This window comes from Bidens hawaiensis, unplaced genomic scaffold, assembly GCF_021521415.1.
Source record: "Bidens hawaiensis isolate Kalapana, Puna unplaced genomic scaffold, B.hawaiensis_p1.1 tig00032765_1, whole genome shotgun sequence".
Classification (NCBI taxonomy): Eukaryota; Viridiplantae; Streptophyta; class Magnoliopsida; order Asterales; family Asteraceae; genus Bidens; species Bidens hawaiensis.
The window spans coordinates 51,945-70,488 of record NW_027495591.1 but is presented as its reverse complement, the minus strand read 5'-3'; the positions used below and the strand labels follow the sequence as shown (position 1 = coordinate 70,488).

Sequence of the window (18,544 nt, the reverse complement as noted above, 5' to 3'; positions counted from 1 at the left end):
ATTGCATTGCATTAGATTAAATATTCGGATTGTTTAACCGTGACTTCTCGGGTCGGATACTTGGTGCACTTTTCTCGCTTCGGCGCTTGAATACTGACCGACGATGCGGGCGTGTGGGATTGACGGTTTTCCCGAAGCGAGTGCGTCGACGTTTTCCAAAAAGTACCTTTTTGGAAGCTTTCCGACGACGTTTCCTTCCTCGTTACCGTTTCCGTCTAAAAACGCAAAATGTGGAATGCCCTCGACACCGAACTCGTCTAGTTCTTGTTCCCATTTTGTGTTGTCAACGTTAAGCATGACAAAGTTTACTCGGTCCCTGGAGTCGGTTAAGTTGTTAAAAGAGAACTAGAGGATCGAATAATGAAAATAACGAAGAGTGTTTACTTGTATTGTTGTTCGACTTTGTAAACGTCTGGAGCTAATTCACGACATACTTCACACCAGTCAGCATAAAACTCCACAACTGTAGGCTTCCCGTTTGAAAGGGCCTGTTGATAATTAAATCATAATGCGATACACGTATACGTGAAGTTGCTAAATTCATAAAAACACACAAAACACACCGAATTAACTTGCAGACGCAAAAACTCGTACAAAATCATCGACAAGTGTGACCCTGTTTAAACTAAGCATACCAGGACTTAAACTCCTAGCTTCCAGTAATTCAAATAACTTCATTAAAATGCAAATAAATAAGTTTAGTTTAGTTGATACTATCGACTTGCTACAAGAACTCGGTGTCCTAAAAAGTATGCCCCGACTTCCCACGGATCCTAAATTCCTAATCTTTGTTGTTCTCATCATTGCAAGCTTCTCGCATAATAATAGTAATGACTAATAATGAATACTACAGTATATGAGTATAAAGCTATAAGTTATATATCTATGCAAAAGAGTAAATAAACTGCTAGTTGGAAAATTAACCTCTTCATATGGCAATGCTGCAGCAGAAAGATCCTTCAAAGAAACACCAAAGTCAAGTCTGCCCGATAAGAACAGACCGACCGCTCCAAGAACCGAAACAATTGCAATTCGCCGGTTGAGGCTTTTGTTGGGCAGTTCGGGAAACCCTCCGCCACTTGGAGAACTTGTGACTTCTTCATTCTTGTTATCCTTATCAGAACCGGACTCCACGATCAAGTTTTTCTGCATTCAATGTATCAACAAATAGATTAAAAAACAATGTTAAACACATTCAGAAACAATTTCATTGATAAGATGAAAGGCATATGTTCTTCAAAAAACATGAATTGATAATAAAACATAGCAAAAATGATGGATATAAGCAGGGGTGTGCATGAAACCGAAAAAACTGAAAAACCGAACCGAAACAAAAACCGACGGTTTGGTTTTATGTTTACGGTGCGGGTGTGGTTTTGCATGTAACAAAAACCAAAAAATATATGCATTCTAATTTTTTTATTTTAAGTCTTTCATACGAATTTAATATATACGTAACTCAAATATTTTAGCTCAAATGTATAATAATAAATTAACTATTAATTAAAAGAGAGATTTAGGCCCAATTTCATTTCCGGCCCAAACTTTTCAAGCTTAAACGGCAAAACTGAAACCGACCCGTTTTTAAAATTCAAAAAGTTTCAGTTTTTGGAATCTCTTTTAGCCCAAACCGAACCGTGCAAACCCCCCAGGTATTAGAGGTGTTCAAAAAAACCGGTTACGGAACCGGTTTGGCCGGTTCAACCGGAAACCGGTTTTTTAAAAACCGGTTTTTTTAAAAACCGGTTTGACCGGTTTACGTAACCGGTTTACGTATCGGTTATACGTTTTGGAGCCAAAACCGGTTTTATAACCGGTTATAAAAAAAACCGGTTTTTTTAAATAACCGGTTATTAAAAAACCGGTTAACCGGTTTTTAAAATAACCGGTTTATTACCGTTATAAAAAAAACCGGTTAACCGGTTTTTTAATAACCGGTTAACCGGTTAAACCGGTTTTCGAACGTTACCAAACGGCTTTATAGCCGTTTTTTTTTTTTTTTTGACCGTTTTTTAGCCGTTTTTTTTTTGTTTTTTTACCATTTTACCCCCACAAACATCTATATATAGTTTAGGTTGGGTATTGGTTAGATCACACTTGATTATACAACTCCAAACGCTCTAAACGTTTATTTCATACGCGATTATACAACTCCAAACGCTCTTCTTTCGTAGTCGTTTATTTCATACTCGAGTATACCACTCTTAATTCGTAGTCGATTATCATGGCCTCCCAAAGTGCTGCTTCATCGGTCAACATGGGTGCCTCGAACACGGGAGAAACCGTCGTTCGGGTCATCCCCACGAAACGAAACCAAGATATTTGGCAACATTTCGACCTATGCGAAATGTCTAACGGAACCCAAAAAGCTAGATGCAAACATTGTTTGAAGTTTTATAACAAAGAAGCAAACTCCAGTTTAAGAGCTCATGTAGAAAAGCCCTCTTGCAAGGTCTTGAAGGACGAATCCGGAAGTAGTTCGCAGCCGGAGATGACGAATCAAGGAACGGTGTTTACGTACGACCTTGAAGCGGTACGTCAACAGTTTGGCAACTTTGTGATTCAACAATCACTTCCTTTCAACCACTTCGACAACCCTCAATTCACGGAGATGATGCAAAAGTATGTTCAACCACGCTACCAACACGTAAGTCGTTCGACCCTTAGAAGAGATTGTCTTAAAGCATGGAAAAACGCTAAGTCCGAACTAATTTCATACTTTTCAAACTTACAAACTGGTGTGAACTTAACAACGGATGTGTGGTCGGTACCTAATGGTTCGCCCGACTCATACATTTGTGTGACGGCTCATTGGGTTGACCCCCGGTCGTGGCAAATGATGAAACGAACCGTTGCGTTTCAATTGTTTGATTACCCGCACACGGGTAGAAATATTTTTAAACTCTTGGATAAAGTCATTCGACAATACAAGATTGAAGATAAAATCTTTTCAATATCGTTTGATAACGCGTCCAACAATACGGCCGCGGTTGGCCATTTAAAATTAAAGTATAAACCTATCTGTGATGGAGCGTTTTTTCATAGCCGATGCATTGCACATATTATCAACTTGGCCGTGCAAGATGGGTTAAACGTGATCGAAACGCAAAGAAACAATTTTAAAAGAATGTTACGAGATGTTTTTAGCAACAATTCAACATTTTCAAGATACAAAAAATTTTGTGAAGAAGCTAACTGTCAATGGTTGGGGCCTAATTGGGATTGTCCAACAAGATGGAACTCGACTTGTGAAATGTTTGAGAAAGCCATCCAACAAAAACAATCGTTAATTGCGTTTCATCAAATTTTGTCAAATAGGGGTAAATGTGCACCGTACGATCCTAGAAACTGGTTATTGATTGAGATCGTTACGGAGGTTCTTCAAATTTTTAAATCTTGCACAACTAGTTTATCCGGGGTTTACTATCCAACAAGCCCCATTGCTTTACCAAAAATTGCTGTCATGTGCACAAAGTTGACTGAAATTCATTGTAGGGGTGCACCTTATTTTGATATGGGTGCAAAAATGAAAGAAAAATTTAGAAAATATTTTCAACAACTACCCGCTGTTTTGACCTGTGCGGCTGCGTTAAACCCTTGCATCAATGTTGGTGGTGTTGAAGCTTTAATAGAAAAAATTTGTGATGAGCTAGAGTTAAACGACGATCAAAACCCCCATTATAACCAAACTTTAAAGAATGCTTTCAACACCACCTTGGCAAACATGTATGATGTTTACCTTACAAAACACGGGTCGTCTTCCCAAATTCATGACTCGTTAAGAGCTGTTGCCCAATCCCAATCCCAAACCGACCTTGAAATGGGGATGTACTACATGATTTGGGAAGACGCCGGTAAACGTCAAAGGGTAAACACCCCAAGCAGTGAACTTGGAAGGTATGGTGGTACCAACTTTGTGAAACACATGACTCCGGATGAATTTAGAAGTCTTGATTTGCTGGCTTGGTGGAGAGGTAAGGAGGATGAGTTTCCGATCCTCGCCGCCATGGCCAAAGATTTACTAACGGTCCAAGCTTCCACGGTAGCTTCGGAGTCTGCTTTTTCTGTTTCTGGCAGGGTTATATCGATTAGGAGGACTCGACTCACTCCACCAGCTGTAGAGATGTCGATTTGCTACAAGGATTACTTGGACTCTTTAGATAGGGCACAACATCAACGCTCACTCGAGGGGGAAATGGAGTATGAGGCGGCCTTGTATGAAGACGAGGTCAATCAAGGACACACTCAACCAATGACCGATGAAGAAGCCGCGTACGACGATTACCTAAGGAATAGCTCGGGATCGGGTAGCGAAGAAAATGAGTAACAAACATCAACTTGTTAATGTAATCGTGTCTAAGCATTCTTTAATGTTTGTATTTTTGAGTTACGAATATGCGATAACGATTTAATGTTTGTATTTTTAATGTAAAAGCTATAAATGAAAGTTATGTGTTTTTAATCTTCCAAGCAAAGAATGCTAACAACGAAACCCTAAACCCTAAACCCTAAAGCAAAAAAAAAAAAAAAAAAAAAAAAAAAAAAAAACCGGTTAACCGGTTAGACCGGTTATTAAAAACCGGTTATAAAAAAACCGGTTTAATAACCGGTTCTAACCGGTTTCTAAACCGGTCCAAACCGGTTTGGCCGGTTAGAGTTTTCATTGATAAAAACCGGTTAATAACCGGTCCGGTTATTAACCGAACCGGTTTTTTTCTGGATAAAAAAAACCGGTCCGGTTAATAACCGAACCGGTTTTTTCAAAAAAACCGATTTGTGCACCTCTACCAGGTATAAACACAAATTCATTTTCAGCTCAAAATTTTCAAGCTTAAATGGCAAAAACCAAAACCGACCCGTTTTATAAAATTCAAAAAGATTCGGTTTTTGAGCTCACTTTTAGCCCAAAACCAACCCAAACCGAACCATTCAAACCCCCGGATACAAACCCAAATTCATTTTCGTCACAAAATTTTCAAGCTTAAATGACAAAACCGAAACCGACCCGTTTTAAAAAAAATTCAAAAAGTTTCAGTTTTTGGGTTCAGTTTTTAGCTCAAAACCGACCCAAACCGAACCGTGCAACCCCCCCCCCCCCCCGGGTATAAGTAACACACAATCTTCTTCCTAATTAAATTTAACAATTGCCTAATTGGTACCTCCAAATGACTTGAAGTAACATAATAAGTTTGTAAAGAGATAGAATAAGAATATAACCTCCTCCGAGTTAGACTCAGTTGTGTTAGACTGAGTCTGGCAGTACAGTTTCTGGTATCTGAGCTTTCCAATTGGAGAAACAGAATGAACGGTGGGATTTATGAAATTGCGAGATCCTACGGCCGGATGAGGCCGGAATTTATAAAGAGCCACGGGGTTTGAAGCTACTCGAGCCATTCGCCGGAGATATTAATATGCCGGAGAGTTTAGTCGGAGAAGAAGTTACGTGTTTGTAAGTTGTAACGTGTGATCGCTGATAAGATAGATATTATTATTATTATTTTTATTATTAAGAAGGAAAAATAGAGTTTGGGCCAATTGGAGTATATTGGGCTCAACACGTAAGGTCAAACTTATAACTTATATTATAGATTTGCTAAAAAGACATAATTGGATTTTAATTTAGAGACGTTGTAGCTCTTACAATAGTAATCAATTTTTAAAAATTTCTAATTAGGTCATACAATTTTAAAAACTGTTTTAATTAAGTCACTCAACTTTAATATTTGATTAAATTAAAGGTTTTAACATGTTTTTTTAGTTTTTTTATTTTTTGTTTGATATAAGAAATCTTTTTATCTTGTTTTTGAAGTTGACGTTGAGTGGCGACGTGAATTTTATTTTTTTTTTTAAATTTTTATATAATTAAAATTTTTTAAATTTAACTACATTTATTGCAAATTCCAACCATCACATCTTATCCTCCATTTCTTTCTTGACGCACAAAAAGAATCGGTAAGACTTGATTTGAAGATTTAGTTACCGGATTTGAGAAAATATAGATCAGTGACCTAATTGAAACACTTTTGAAAGTTGGTTACTATGAGATTTTCTCTTTTAGGAAATGAAAAAAGATAATTCTTCAAGTTTTAGTTTTAGTTTTAGATAAGGTTTTTAGCATCAATTCGAAGTTGAGAAGTCGAGTTAACTCGTATAAGCATATCAAGACAAGATAGCACCTTACTTTGTATCTAACTCTATTCGAATCTATTTCTAACTCAATAAATGAGCCGGTTTTTTGAATCGACATAATTTGTATGTTTTCTATTTATATTGCCAATAATAATTCATGATAAATGGTTAATGGTAAGTGCTAGCTAACTCAAGTTGTATTGGGTCGAGTTTTTGATTAAGTAATTTATAATCAAGCAACAAACATGTTTTTCTTCCAGGGTACAACAACAAAAACAATGGTATTCCGGTTACCTATTGAAATAAGTCTATGTTTTAACTTAAAGTTATTAAAAGGAACCAATCAGTGAGAATTAAACATGACTAAGCAATCGCAACTTCTCTATAACAACACTCGTGCAGCTATAGCAAGAACCACCCGGATTAGCGGCTATCGAGCTACCGCCTAAGCTGTAGCTAACAAGTAGCAACACACCCGTCTCATTTACTACCTAGCAATCGCGCCAACTATAGCTACGAAGCCACTACCGAACCCACACATCACTAAAAGTCATTGTCGATGATGCCAAGCTAACATTCAACAATACAAATGCGGTTCTCAAACTTCCCGTGGCAATGCCACTATATAAAGGGCGTTATCAAAGCGCAACGAAAGTTACAGTTAAACCACTCAATAAACACATTATTAAAGACGCAGTTAATATTAACTGAAAATGCAATACAATATAATACAACCCAATACAATATAATCTAGTTAACTCGATTCCGGCCCTAATATCCCATTAACAATCGACGTGGCGATTAAAACCCCAACCGCCTCGGCACCAACGACCACTCCCGCCTGCGCCAACCCACCGCCGAATCCAAACTCGACCTCCGTCGTAATCTCCTTCTCCGCCGTCTCAATTCCTTTCTCCGCCGCTTCAATTCCTTTCTCCGCAGCCTCAATTCCTCTCTCCGCCGCCTCAATTCCTTTCTCCGCCGACTCAAATCCTTCCTTCACGATCAACTCCGCCTCCTCCTCCGCCTTCTTCAGCTTCTTCCTCAGTCCAAACAGTCCTATGTCCGCCGCCATTGACGGCGTGTCCATCGCCGTAACGGCCGTTGTTGCCGTCAACAGGAATAGCAGCTGCCGCCTGCTCTGGCCGTTGAATTGGATTGACGGAGGTCGGGTTAGGGTTTGTTTGCTCCGGCAAGAGATAGGGTTTAGGAGTAAACTTGAGGTTCTGCAAGACATGGTGAATGAGTGATGGTGAACTGGTGGCTTATTCTGTGGCCAAATAAGCTGCTGATCAGATTACCCATGATTGATATCTGTGATGATGTGGCAAGATGCTATTGGTTTGGTATTAACCTTATTTGATGGTTAAGAGTGATCGTGTATTGAACTATTGATAGTTTGATAGACTCCAAACCAACACGACCAAAATGGCTGTAAATTTATAATACGAACCTGTTAACATGATGCGATAGGGTTTTAATATGTTTGGGTTTGAGCTTAACATGTTTTCTGTTTTAAACAGGTCGACATGTTTAAGACATGTTTAAATTCGTGTCATAGCAGGTTAAAAAAGTAAATATAGATACACTCCTAAAGTCTTAAACTTAAAGTCATGCTTACAAACGACATTTCACTAATGCACGTCAGAACCCGATATTATATTTTTTATGGATGCTATGATTTGCTTCTATGGGTTTTTGTTTCAAGTATGTTAAATGTTCGTCGTCTTTTGTTTCTAGTATGTTATGGATTTATGATTTTTTTTGTTTCAAATATGTTATGGATTATCTATTAATTAAAACTTTTATTCTCGTTTTGAAAATTCTAGCTTCATTACACATGTATTATTCATTGTGTATTTAAACAGGTCTCTTAACAAGTTAACATATCGCTAAATATGTTCGTGTTCGTGCTTGGAAAAAATGATACGATTAGTTATCGTGTCGTATCCGACATGTTATGACAACCCTAACGAGCAATGACATGTTCGTGTTTGTGTGTATAACTTTAAATGAACAAGAACACGAACACGGACACATGTATTTAATCAGATAAATAGTTGTGTTTATGTTCGTTCAATTAAAAAACGAACAGTTCATGAACATAATTGAACAAAGATTAACGAATATGAATGAACATATATGAACAAACGTAAATGAACAAAAAAAAGAAAAAGAACGAACATAAACGAACACACTTAAATGGACGCCAACGAATAAATTTAAAACATTAAGTAAATGATTTATCCAAAGTGTCATCCAAAAATGAACATAAACAAACATAAAAGAACGTTTGCGAACATAAATGAACGAACGAAATATGTGTTCAAGTTCGTTCGTTTATTTAAATGAACACATACTTTTTGTCCATTAATTTTGATAAATGAATGAACATAAACGAACTTTCAGCAGTACGGTTCACGAAAGTTCACTGAATATTCAATTCGTTTCCAAGCCTATGATTAATCTCTCGTTTGAAAAGATTTCACTTTAAATTACTCCTTTGTTTTGGTTTACAAATGAGTCGAGGCTAGGGCTGAGCACGATTCGGTTTTTAGGTGAAACCGAAATCGAAAAGTCGGTTTTTTAAATACACATACCGTTCGGTTTTCTGTTTTTCGGTTTTTGATTTTTCGGTTTTTTTCGGTTTCGGTTCGGTTACAATTGGTTTTTTTTGTGTGTGTAGGCCTTACAAAAAAATTCCAAAAAATGAAAATGCATATTATATTTAAAACACAAAAATAGACATTTGTTACGTGGAACCAAACAAATACAAACTTGTAAATGTACTAGAGTTTAAAATTCAACAAAGTTCTTAATAAAAACACACTAAAAGTTTAGTTTCGATCTTCATTCTTCATCTTATTCATCTTCCAAGTTTACTTCCAATCTTCATTATCTTCATAATCTTCATCACCATCAACGGCAGATCCTTTTAGTGTTTTGTTTTCGGTCATAATATCTAAAAAAACAAATATAATTGTACTAATATTTAAGTAAAAACACATATCGATTCGGTTCGGTTTTTTCGGTTTTTTAAAAATGGAAAACTGAACCGAAACCGAAAATTCGGTTTTCAAAAAAACAAAAAATTAACGGTCGGTTAATGCTTCGGCTCGGTTTTTTCGGTTCAGTTTATTCGGTTAATTCGCTTTCGGTTCGGTTAATTCGGTTTCCTGCTCACCCTAGTCGAGACCGAGTCAACTTGTGATACGGACCTACTCAACCACAAGCCTTTGCCATCTCATTTGGGCCATAAAACATCTACCCAATAAACCTTTAAAATAGAGCGATCCAATTGTAACAAATAAATGCATACAAAACATGAGGATAAAGGTTAACTAGGTAACAATATTCATCGCATTGTAGTGGTTCACTATGCAAATCCGGTTGGTATCAATTAGTTGCAAACATGAAAATTACTCTTCTTTGTACTAAGCACCGTGAAACAATAATAGTATCATCAACCAAACGATAGAAATCACAAGCTTCACACACTACAATGGAAACATCGAGGAGTTGATACTTGATTTTTAGTAGACACTCAAATTCAGTTTAAACCTAATCATCATTATGTACTAACTACCATAAAAAGCCCTAAAACATCGGTTTGAAACTCGGGAAAAAACTTAACGGCGTTAAGTGTTTTTTAACAGATGACCGTTGAGACAAAAATAATTGAAAGGTTGGACCGCTAGTAGTGATTTTTAAAGGTGTGATTATTATTGACCAATACCTAAAATGTGAGATTATTTATTTTCAATTTTCCAATTATTTGTGATTGATGAAATTTTGAAATAATAATAATAATAACAGTATATTTTTCTTTTAGAGGTAAATCAATAAGTTGATACATGGTGCATGTTTTAATTCATCAATATAGGCTGCTGAGTGCTGGCTAGTCATCACTGGAGGCTAAAATACCATCCTAAATGTCTTGTCTTAATTTCAATTTACTTAGTGCCTATATCCATCATTCTTTATAATAAACTGCCAAAATAACAAAGTGCAAATGACAACAAACAAAAAACAACAAATTATAATAACAATGTACAGCAAATCATGTACTACCCCAATGAATATCGTTATCTTCATCCTCTACTAGGTACCATACGGTCGATGCTACCAATATATTAGTATCCTGTATCTTAACTATAAAAGAAGGAAACACGTTAAAGAGTCAGCTACAAAAAAATCAAGTCCCATAACCCGAAACAATGTGTTTCGAGGTGGAATGCAAGAAATGTGGCAAGTCCGGGTGGGGAGGTTGTGGGGATCACCTCAAACAACTCTATGCGCGCATAGAGAAGGGTAAACACTGCATGTGCCGTTCTTGGCCTGGTGTTGTCATCCCTTCTTCTGAAAAGCCATCTTCCTCAGCAACCGCTACTGTCAAAGCCGCCACCACTGGTACTGATACTGATACTGATACAATTATTATTATTGCTAATGTTGGAAAAATTCCAAAATTAAGCGTTTATGAAAACAAATTTCAAGTTTTAGGTGTCATTTGCGAGAAATTCCAGAAATATGTATTATAAACTAGTCGTGATGATAACACACGAGTAGTTTGTGGAACCAATTAAAGCTTGTCATGTGCTCTTAAACTAACCGTAACGAACAAGTTCACTAATCATTTACTCGTCACAACTAAATAAGTTTTATGCCTCGTAATCAACACCCACGAGTAATTCATAAGTCCTTTAGTCACAAAAACTAGTTTACCCGGTTTACATTTCCTACACGAGTAGTTTATTAGTAGTTAACTCGTCGCGAGGACTTATGAATTACCCGTGGGCGTTGATTACGAGGCATGAAACTTATTTAGTCGTGACGAGTAAATGATTAGTGAACGTGCTCGTTACAGTTAGTTTAAGGACACGTGACAAGTTTTAATTGGTTCTACAAACTACTCGTCACGACTAGTTTATAACACCTATTTCTGGAATTTCTTGCAAATGACACCTAAAGCTTGAAATTTGTTTCCTTAAACGCTTATTTTGGGAATTTTTCGACTAATGTTCCTACATATGTTATTAATTTATTATATTTAAACTAAGAGTTAAATTTCTTATTTGACAGGATAAATTGATGATTATGGAATCTAATTATGGTCATGTTGGAAGCTTGTGTACTTTTAAGTTTTAACAATCAAAGAATAATAATTGTTGTAAGGATACCATCGTATCCTTTTCACAAATTATGAATGAAAAAGTTGTGTGGATTTCAATTAGTGGGTAATAATTAAATAAAAAGGTGACCGTTGTATAATTATAATGCTTTTGTCTTGGGAGTGTTTGGAGTTAAATAATGTATTGTGCAGGGTGCCTCCTTACTATAGGCATCTTTGGTCTTTAGTCTTACTTTTGTGTCCAAAAACATCGTGATCGAGGCTTTCTTTTGTCCTGGTTTTATGTTCTTGTCGTGTCTTCCTCATCAAACATTTGTTTGTTAATTGTTTTTTTAATTAAATTATTTCATGGTTAAACACTTGAACCTTTCATAAATAACATCATGACATAACATGCTAATCATGACAAATGTTTTGAGTTTATGAGGCAAAGATCTAAGGTTTGAATATATAGTTGTTCAACGCAAGCTGGCTTTTACCTGATTTCATTAGTTAATATGGTACAAAGAAATCACACGAGTCTTACAGTAGCAAGTTCTCACGGTTTCCAAAATCAAAAGTTTAAGCACTTGGCACTTTTTCTTGATCTAACGTTATCGACTAACTAACAAAAAAGATTGTGTTTTTTAAACATTTTCTTGGTATCATCAATGATAGATGATTATATTTGTATAATTAGTTTGCAGTTTGAATGATATGGAAACAGATATCTCATAACGTTACTTAAAGACAAATCATAATTTGTAACATCTTTACCGAAATTAAGCCGTTCATAATCAGAACAGCATATGTATTATCCAAAGGGTGTTATGACTTATTCAAAAACAGTAAGATAAAAAAATGTTTATTATGATAAAAGTAAGCTTTAACATGATGATACAAAATCATATAACAAATTTATTTATAGATTGGATGGTAGAAACGACATATGATACAAACATCTTTTTTGGTCTTATACCGGTATCAAGACATGCCTCGAATACGGTTATCTTGTAATTAAGTCGGATGAGTATATTGTATGCCAACCAAATCAACGTATATTTTGACGCGGCATGGTTTCCCTTTTACGCATATTTTAGAAGTATTTTTTTTCAAAAACAAATATGTAAACTATGGTTTTTTCTTCATGTATTTATGAGATCATGCATATCATGTGTAGGAAACATAATTCTCATCTAACCATCAAGTTGAATATAGATTGAATAAATGAATGAATAGTTTAAATATATATGATGTATAGCTGGTTTATATGTATTATAATTTGTTATCAATTGATTCATTAGCTTATCCAAAGTAAAATATATTTTTCTTTCATTTTTGCATTTTATCGTGACCAAAAGACTAAAATACGTGAAGATAAAAGTACGTGAATGTATAATAAATAAAGATATATATAGAATCGGTATCATCTACAAAGTAAAGTTAATATGCGAACAGTGTGACATTTTTGTAAATAGCGAAATTATGCTGCTCGTATAAATATAGCATACTAATTATGATGCTAGTTGAAAAAAATTATTGTAGCATGATAATTCCTATATATTTTTATACTTAATTGATATATAGTTATTTGATAACACTTATTTAGTAAAAATTCTAAAGAAAACCAAGATGAAAAATTGAAGACAAAGGTCATAAATGTGAGGAATCAGAGGTAGATTTGGGGATATTTATGACTTGATATCCCCACCTCATTAAATGTTTTTGTTTTCAAAGTTCAAATCCGACAATTATATCTTCAATCGAAATTCAAATATTTTGGCACCAAATATTCAAATCAAAACTTTGTGTTCTAAAGCAATTTGTATATAAAAAAAAAGTTATATAACAGAATTTTTTTTGTTTTACCTTTTGCCACAATTCTTTACAAAAGTAGAAAAAAGGTATTTATCGGTTTTTATTAATCTTAGCTATCATCTTTTGGTTATTGTCGGTTTTAACTAATGAATTGGTTGTCATGGTTCCATCTTGTAACGTATTTGTTTCCAACGATCAGTGACTAGCGAAATCCTAACATTGTTACTTGCAGGTCACCAGAAAAACGCTTTTGGCCGGAAAACTCACATTTTTTTGCCAGAAAACTCAGTCTGAACACTGCCACTACCACCAACCAACCACCATCACTTGAGCACCACCAACCGATTCCGACTATGGTTCTAGGGTTCCACCGACCTCAACAATTAAAGCTTTTACTAGAAAAATGTTCCTAAAGGTCCAATCCAATGTTACAAAGATGTTTCAGACGAAAATGTTGAGTTTTCCGACCAAAAACATTATTCCGTCGACCTGCAACCAACGGCATTAGAATTCTGTTAGGCGAGAACCGTTGGAAATAAATACGTTAAAGATGAAACCATCAGCAGTCAATTCGTTAGTTCGGACCGACAACCAAAAGACTACCTTTCACAGTAATAAAAGCAAATACTAACACAAAAAATAAAATAAAAAATAAAAAAAGATTCTTCTTGAAAAACTAGAAAGAATACAATCACTTAAATTAAAAAAGCTTACGCAGTATACTATTTATAAAAAAAATAATTAAAAATTAAAAATAAAAGGGACGTTGTATGGTCTATTTTTGTGCTCCAATGTGTTACATATTATTCAAACTTATTTCTCATTCATCACAAATTTGATCTTACAATCTTACATTTCTGTCCCAAATCTTGTTTAAACTCCATTTGTCTCTTCTCACTTTCTCATTCATTTGTCTTCTCATTTCCTCATACAAAAACACTCACAACAAGTCAAAAAATTGCTTCAAGAGTCAAAATATGAGCCTGCCTTGATCTTCCCTTCCTCCGACGAGTTTCTCCGCAAACGATGGCTGCCGCAACTAACCCAAAAGGCCAAGCATGGTATATGAACAAAGGCTAAACCTGCCTTAATAGAATTAATAGAATACAGTTATTATTAATTAAAAAGTAGTGTTTACATTTAAAATAGACAAGCAAGCAAAAAGCTGCGCTGCTAAGCCTGTCAGGTCTTCTGTAATGATTTTGTTGATTGTTTACTTGAATTCGCTTTGTGTGTGTAGGTTTTGTAGCACCGGGTTACCTAGCGATGTCGTCGTGGATGTTGATGACATGACCTTCCATTTGCACAAGGTTAGATACAATTATATTATTTATAGATCTGCTTATTATTATTGTGTTAAAGTGTTTAGTAACATGTAACATTATATTATTTATTACATGTGTTTCAGTTTCCTTTGATGGCTAAGAGTAAAAAGCTACACGAGCTTATTACTGAACAAGAGGCTAATTTGGCTAGCCAAACTGCGGAAAACGAGACCGCGAAGACAATGGAGGAGGAGGAGCGGAGTTGTCACGTTAAGTTTCCGGATTTTCCAGGAGGACCGAAGACGTTTGAAGCGGCTGCGAAATTTTGTTACGCAGTGAAAATCGAGTTAACATCTTCGAATGTAGCTCCGCTCCGTTGCGCTGGGGAAGTTCTGGAGATGTTTGAGGATTATTGTGAAGATAATCTCGTTTCGAAAACCGAAAGGTTTTTGTCGCAAACAGTGCTTCGAAATTTAGGGGATTCGATCGAAACGCTGAAATCTTGTGAGCATTTGATGCCTGGGGCGAAAAATCTCGGCATTGTTGAAAAATGCATTGACTCGATTTCTACCAAGGTTTTGGCAATGGACCCGGCTCTGTCCGTGTTGGCCAGTGAAACCCCAGTGAATGAGACAGTGACACTGGCCAACACGAACAGAGGAGAGCTGTGGATTGAGGAACTTATATTCCTCAATCCACAGCTCTTCACGCGATTAATAACCGCGATGAAAGGCCAAAATCTAAACAACGAAGTTATCGAAATTTGCCTTCTTCGATACGCCAAAAAACACATTCCTGGCATTACTCGCGCCACCAGGAAGCCGCAACCTTCAAACAAACACTCGGAGATTGATCAAAAGGAGCTGTTGGAGACAATTGTAACGAATTTTCCGCAACAAACATACACTAGATCCGCTTTGGCAGTGAAGATATTATTCGGAATGTTGCGAACCGCAAACATTTTAAACGCGTCCGACGAGTGTAAAGCGACGTTAGAGACGAAAATCGGGTATCAGTTCGAACACGCCTCACTCGATGATCTTCTTATGCCGAGTTATTCGTATCTCAGCGAGACATTATACGACGTAGATTGCGTCCAAAGGATGCTAGCAAAGTTTCTCCATAGTGTTGATAACAGACTGGCCGTGTTACACATTGTTGGAAAATTAATCGATGGGTACTTATCGGAAATCGCGTTAGACGCGAACCTAAAACCGGATAAATTTTGCGAGCTTGCGGTTGCATTGCCAGAACAAGCAAGGGTGTATGATGATAGTCTCTATAGATCTGTTGATGTGTACATCAAGGTATGGCTTATGAATTTTACGTCGTGTCCAAAAGGTCATGAATATTAAATAATATTTAATAATTTGATTATTTTGACTTTAAGATCTATAAATATTATGTCTGGTGGCGTAGTTTATTGCCAGTTTACCTTCTATTTAGACACAAACACTAAACTTTAACAAATTTGTTGTAGGCTCATCCGTGGATAACAGAAGCTGATCGCGAGAGAGTTTCGGGCGTGCTAGACTGCCGGAAACTGACGTTAGAGGCGTGCACACACGCGGCTCAAAACGAACGGCTTCCGTTACGAGCGGTGGTGCAGGTTTTGTTCTTTGAGCAGTTGCAGCTTCGCCAGGCGATTGCGGGAACATTGATGGCTGCGGATATAGGGCTGGAGGACATGGAGAGGTCACCGGGTGGAAGACAAGAGATGGTTGAACGTGACGAAACGGTGGTTGAAGGTAGGCCTGTAAACAAACTGAATGGACACGAACACAGAACACTTAATCGGATAAATATCTGTGTTTTGTTTTTTCGTTTGAAAAATGAGCATGCTCGTGCTTGTTTACGTTTGTTCATTTAAAATCTAAACGTCAGTTCACGAATATAAACGAACATAAATGAACATATGTGAACAAACGTAGACGAAAGAAAACAAATAAACGTAAATGAACAAAAACGAACAAATATATAAGTAGATGATTTTTTCAAACATGAATATAAACGAATATAAATAAATGAATGCCCACGAACATAAATGAGCACACGAAACACATGTTTGTGTTTGTTTGTTTAGTTAAACGAACACAAACTTTTTTGTTCATGTTTATCCGTTTATTAAACGAACGGACATAAACAAAGTACACGAATATAAATAAACAAATGCCCACGAACATAAATGATCGAACGAAACACATGTCCGTATTCGTTTAACTAAAACAAAAACAAACTCTTTGTCATGTTCGGTAATTTATTAAACAATCGAACATAAATAAATTACTTCCCGCCAAACAGTTTACTAAGCGTTCAGTTCATTTACAGGCCCAAATGAAGAAGAAAACGTGACGTGGAGGGCGGCGGTGAGGGAGAATCGGGTGCTTCGAGTCGGTATGGATACCATGAGGAATCGGGTTCACGAGTTGGAGCGTGAGTGCACGACTATGAAGAAAGCCATTGAGAAGATTGACAAGGGGGGCCCAGCTGGGTGGCTCACGAAGAAGTTTGGGTGTGCATTTAAGACCCAAGTGTGTGTTTCGCATAAGGCTACGGTTGTCGAGACTAGAAAGAGTCGGGCTCGACGGACTCATAATAAGTCCAGTTGACAGCGGTTAATGGTTCAATCGTCATAGTGTAATTTGGTTTTGGTACATTTGTGATTTGAGTTGATTATGTTGTTTTCGGATTACAATAGATTTAAATTTGATGGGTATATAATATAACATTCTAAGTCCAGATAGCTTAAATGATTTACTGAAAGTTCGGTTTGTTTTTATGGTATTTAATTATTTATTTAAGAATAAAGTATGATATTGGATGAGAGAGGTATGGTCGGCAGGTTGTTATGGAAAATGTAAAAGAAAAAAAACGGTTTCTGCGAGTGAATGGAGAGAGAGGGGGGGGGGGGGGGGGGGGGGGGACGTGTGTGTTTTAAGATGTTTTTGGGTATGCTTTTGTTTGTTATTATCATAGGGGTAAAGCCCGGGAAGGATGAATAGATGCTTACATGGAACTGGTTTTTGGGTTTTCTGTTGCGGTTTTGCGGATTGTCTTTTAGTGTTCCAACGCCTGCCTTTGGGCTTAGGTGGAGGAGAGAGGCTGATGGGGCAATTGACGTGAGGGAGAGGGAGATGATATAGTTAACATGGAGAGACATAACATAAAATCGTCAAAAACACACTTTAAACTATATTTCATGTTATGATTAAGATAAAGATACGAGAGCGTGATATTGAAATAGTAAAAATAGTTATTTACACATTTATAGTTTATAATTTTAAAGATACATGATCCATGTTATCCACATTGTATTAATATCTGAAAGAAGATAGATGTTATTTGAACACATGTTTGCTTAATATTTGATGGGATAACCCCATAATTATGTAAATTATGTGTCATGGATGAAACCCTAAACAAAATGTATAGGTGATAACCGAGTTAGGCTGAAAAATGGTAACAAAATAGTAGTAAACCGCGATCCACGTCTAAAGAGTGTTTCGACCAAGAAATGAGTTATATGTAAAGCACATGACAAAAGCATTTATTTTACAAGATTAGAGTCTGATACGGGAAATTAAAATGCTAGAAAATGTATTAGAAGAATGTCGGTAATTTTAAAAAGCTAAGAATATTTTCATTTAAAAGATTTGAAGAGAAAGTAGAGGACGGAAGACCAATTAATCTATTCAAAGGAATATACAACAAACGAATCACTGGTTAATGTTTCTTTGAAATGGGCAATGGAAATGCTACCTCGACAATGAAACGACCACCACAGGCTGCAAAGATGAGAATCAAAAAGCAAGAGTAAAGAACACACATTTTTTTATGATTAATAATTTTGGAATTTAATCTTTATCTTACTTAAAATACGGACCAGTGTAAATGTTCTTCTCTTTTATTAAAAATTTCCATTTAGTTTAATGTTATACCTTTTAAAAAGATTATAAATCAGAAATACTAATGTTTAAATTTGATTCTTTTGTTGTAATAATAACATAATAATATTAATAAGTTTGATTAATGATTAATCATTTAATTTCTTTTGAGAGGTGAAATAATTATATCAGTTTGAACATGCAACTCTAGAACTTATTGCTTATGTTTATTTTAAAGGTTGACCCATAAAGTAATTAAAAACTTTAATCATTAGTGTCAGAATATAGTTGAGTGATCACTTTATATATTATCTTCTAAAGTAATAACATGATATAAA

General features: G+C 35.9%; 3 protein-coding genes across 6 annotated transcripts; 1 reads left to right on the top strand and 2 right to left on the bottom strand.

Annotated features, from left to right (window-relative positions):
* Window positions 1–32: 32 nt before the first annotated feature.
* On the bottom strand, window positions 33–5,404 carry LOC143584017 (thioredoxin-like protein HCF164, chloroplastic). Its single transcript, XM_077066174.1, has 4 exons — window positions 5,218–5,404; window positions 925–1,146; window positions 385–488; window positions 33–316 (listed from the first exon to the last, which is right to left on the bottom strand). The coding sequence occupies exons 1-4, from the start codon at window positions 5,392–5,394 to the stop codon at window positions 34–36; spliced, it is 786 nt and encodes a 261-aa protein (XP_076922289.1). The 5' UTR covers window positions 5,395–5,404; the 3' UTR covers window position 33.
* Window positions 5,405–6,883: 1,479 nt separating this feature from the next.
* Window positions 6,884–7,219, bottom strand: LOC143584008 (uncharacterized). The gene has a single exon (XM_077066165.1). The coding sequence runs from the start codon at window positions 7,217–7,219 to the stop codon at window positions 6,884–6,886; it is 336 nt and encodes a 111-aa protein (XP_076922280.1).
* Window positions 7,220–14,031: 6,812 nt separating this feature from the next.
* LOC143584016 (BTB/POZ domain-containing protein At5g66560-like) lies at window positions 14,032–17,032 on the top strand. 4 transcript variants are annotated; one of them, XM_077066173.1, is made up of 5 exons: window positions 14,032–14,118; window positions 14,298–14,367; window positions 14,466–15,629; window positions 15,803–16,049; window positions 16,663–17,032. In XM_077066173.1, the coding sequence occupies exons 1-5, from the start codon at window positions 14,084–14,086 to the stop codon at window positions 16,929–16,931; spliced, it is 1,785 nt and encodes a 594-aa protein (XP_076922288.1). In that variant the 5' UTR covers window positions 14,032–14,083; the 3' UTR covers window positions 16,932–17,032. The 4 variants fall into 4 exon arrangements, with proteins under 4 accessions (XP_076922288.1, XP_076922286.1, XP_076922287.1 ...); XM_077066171.1 differs by having other exon boundaries at window positions 15,803–16,070; window positions 16,651–17,032; XM_077066172.1 differs by having other exon boundaries at window positions 15,803–16,070; window positions 16,633–17,032.
* Window positions 17,033–18,544: the final 1,512 nt, after the last annotated feature.

What these genes read in the sequence shown, in the direction of transcription:
- LOC143584017 (XM_077066174.1), bottom strand. Translation starts at nt 5,394, where the DNA reads ATGGCTCGAGTAGCTTCAAACCCCGTGGCTCTTTATAAATTCCGGCCT. An exon ending in CAGCATTGCCATATGAAGAG is followed by an intron (nt 489 to 924) that starts GTTAATTTTCCA and finishes AATTATCAACAG; the next exon opens with GCCCTTTCAAACGGGAAGCC. An exon ending in AAAGTCGAACAACAATACAA is followed by an intron (nt 317 to 384) that starts GTAAACACTCTT and finishes AACCGACTCCAG; the next exon opens with GGACCGAGTAAACTTTGTCA.
- LOC143584008 (XM_077066165.1), bottom strand. Translation starts at nt 7,219, where the DNA reads ATGGACACGCCGTCAATGGCGGCGGACATAGGACTGTTTGGACTGAGG.
- LOC143584016 (XM_077066170.1), top strand. Translation starts at nt 14,084, where the DNA reads ATGGCTGCCGCAACTAACCCAAAAGGCCAAGCATG. An exon ending in CTGTTGATGTGTACATCAAG is followed by an intron (nt 15,630 to 15,802) that starts GTATGGCTTATG and finishes AATTTGTTGTAG; the next exon opens with GCTCATCCGTGGATAACAGA. An exon ending in TTTGAAAAATGAGCATGCTC is followed by an intron (nt 16,167 to 16,662) that starts GTGCTTGTTTAC and finishes GCCCAAATGAAG; the next exon opens with AAGAAAACGTGACGTGGAGG.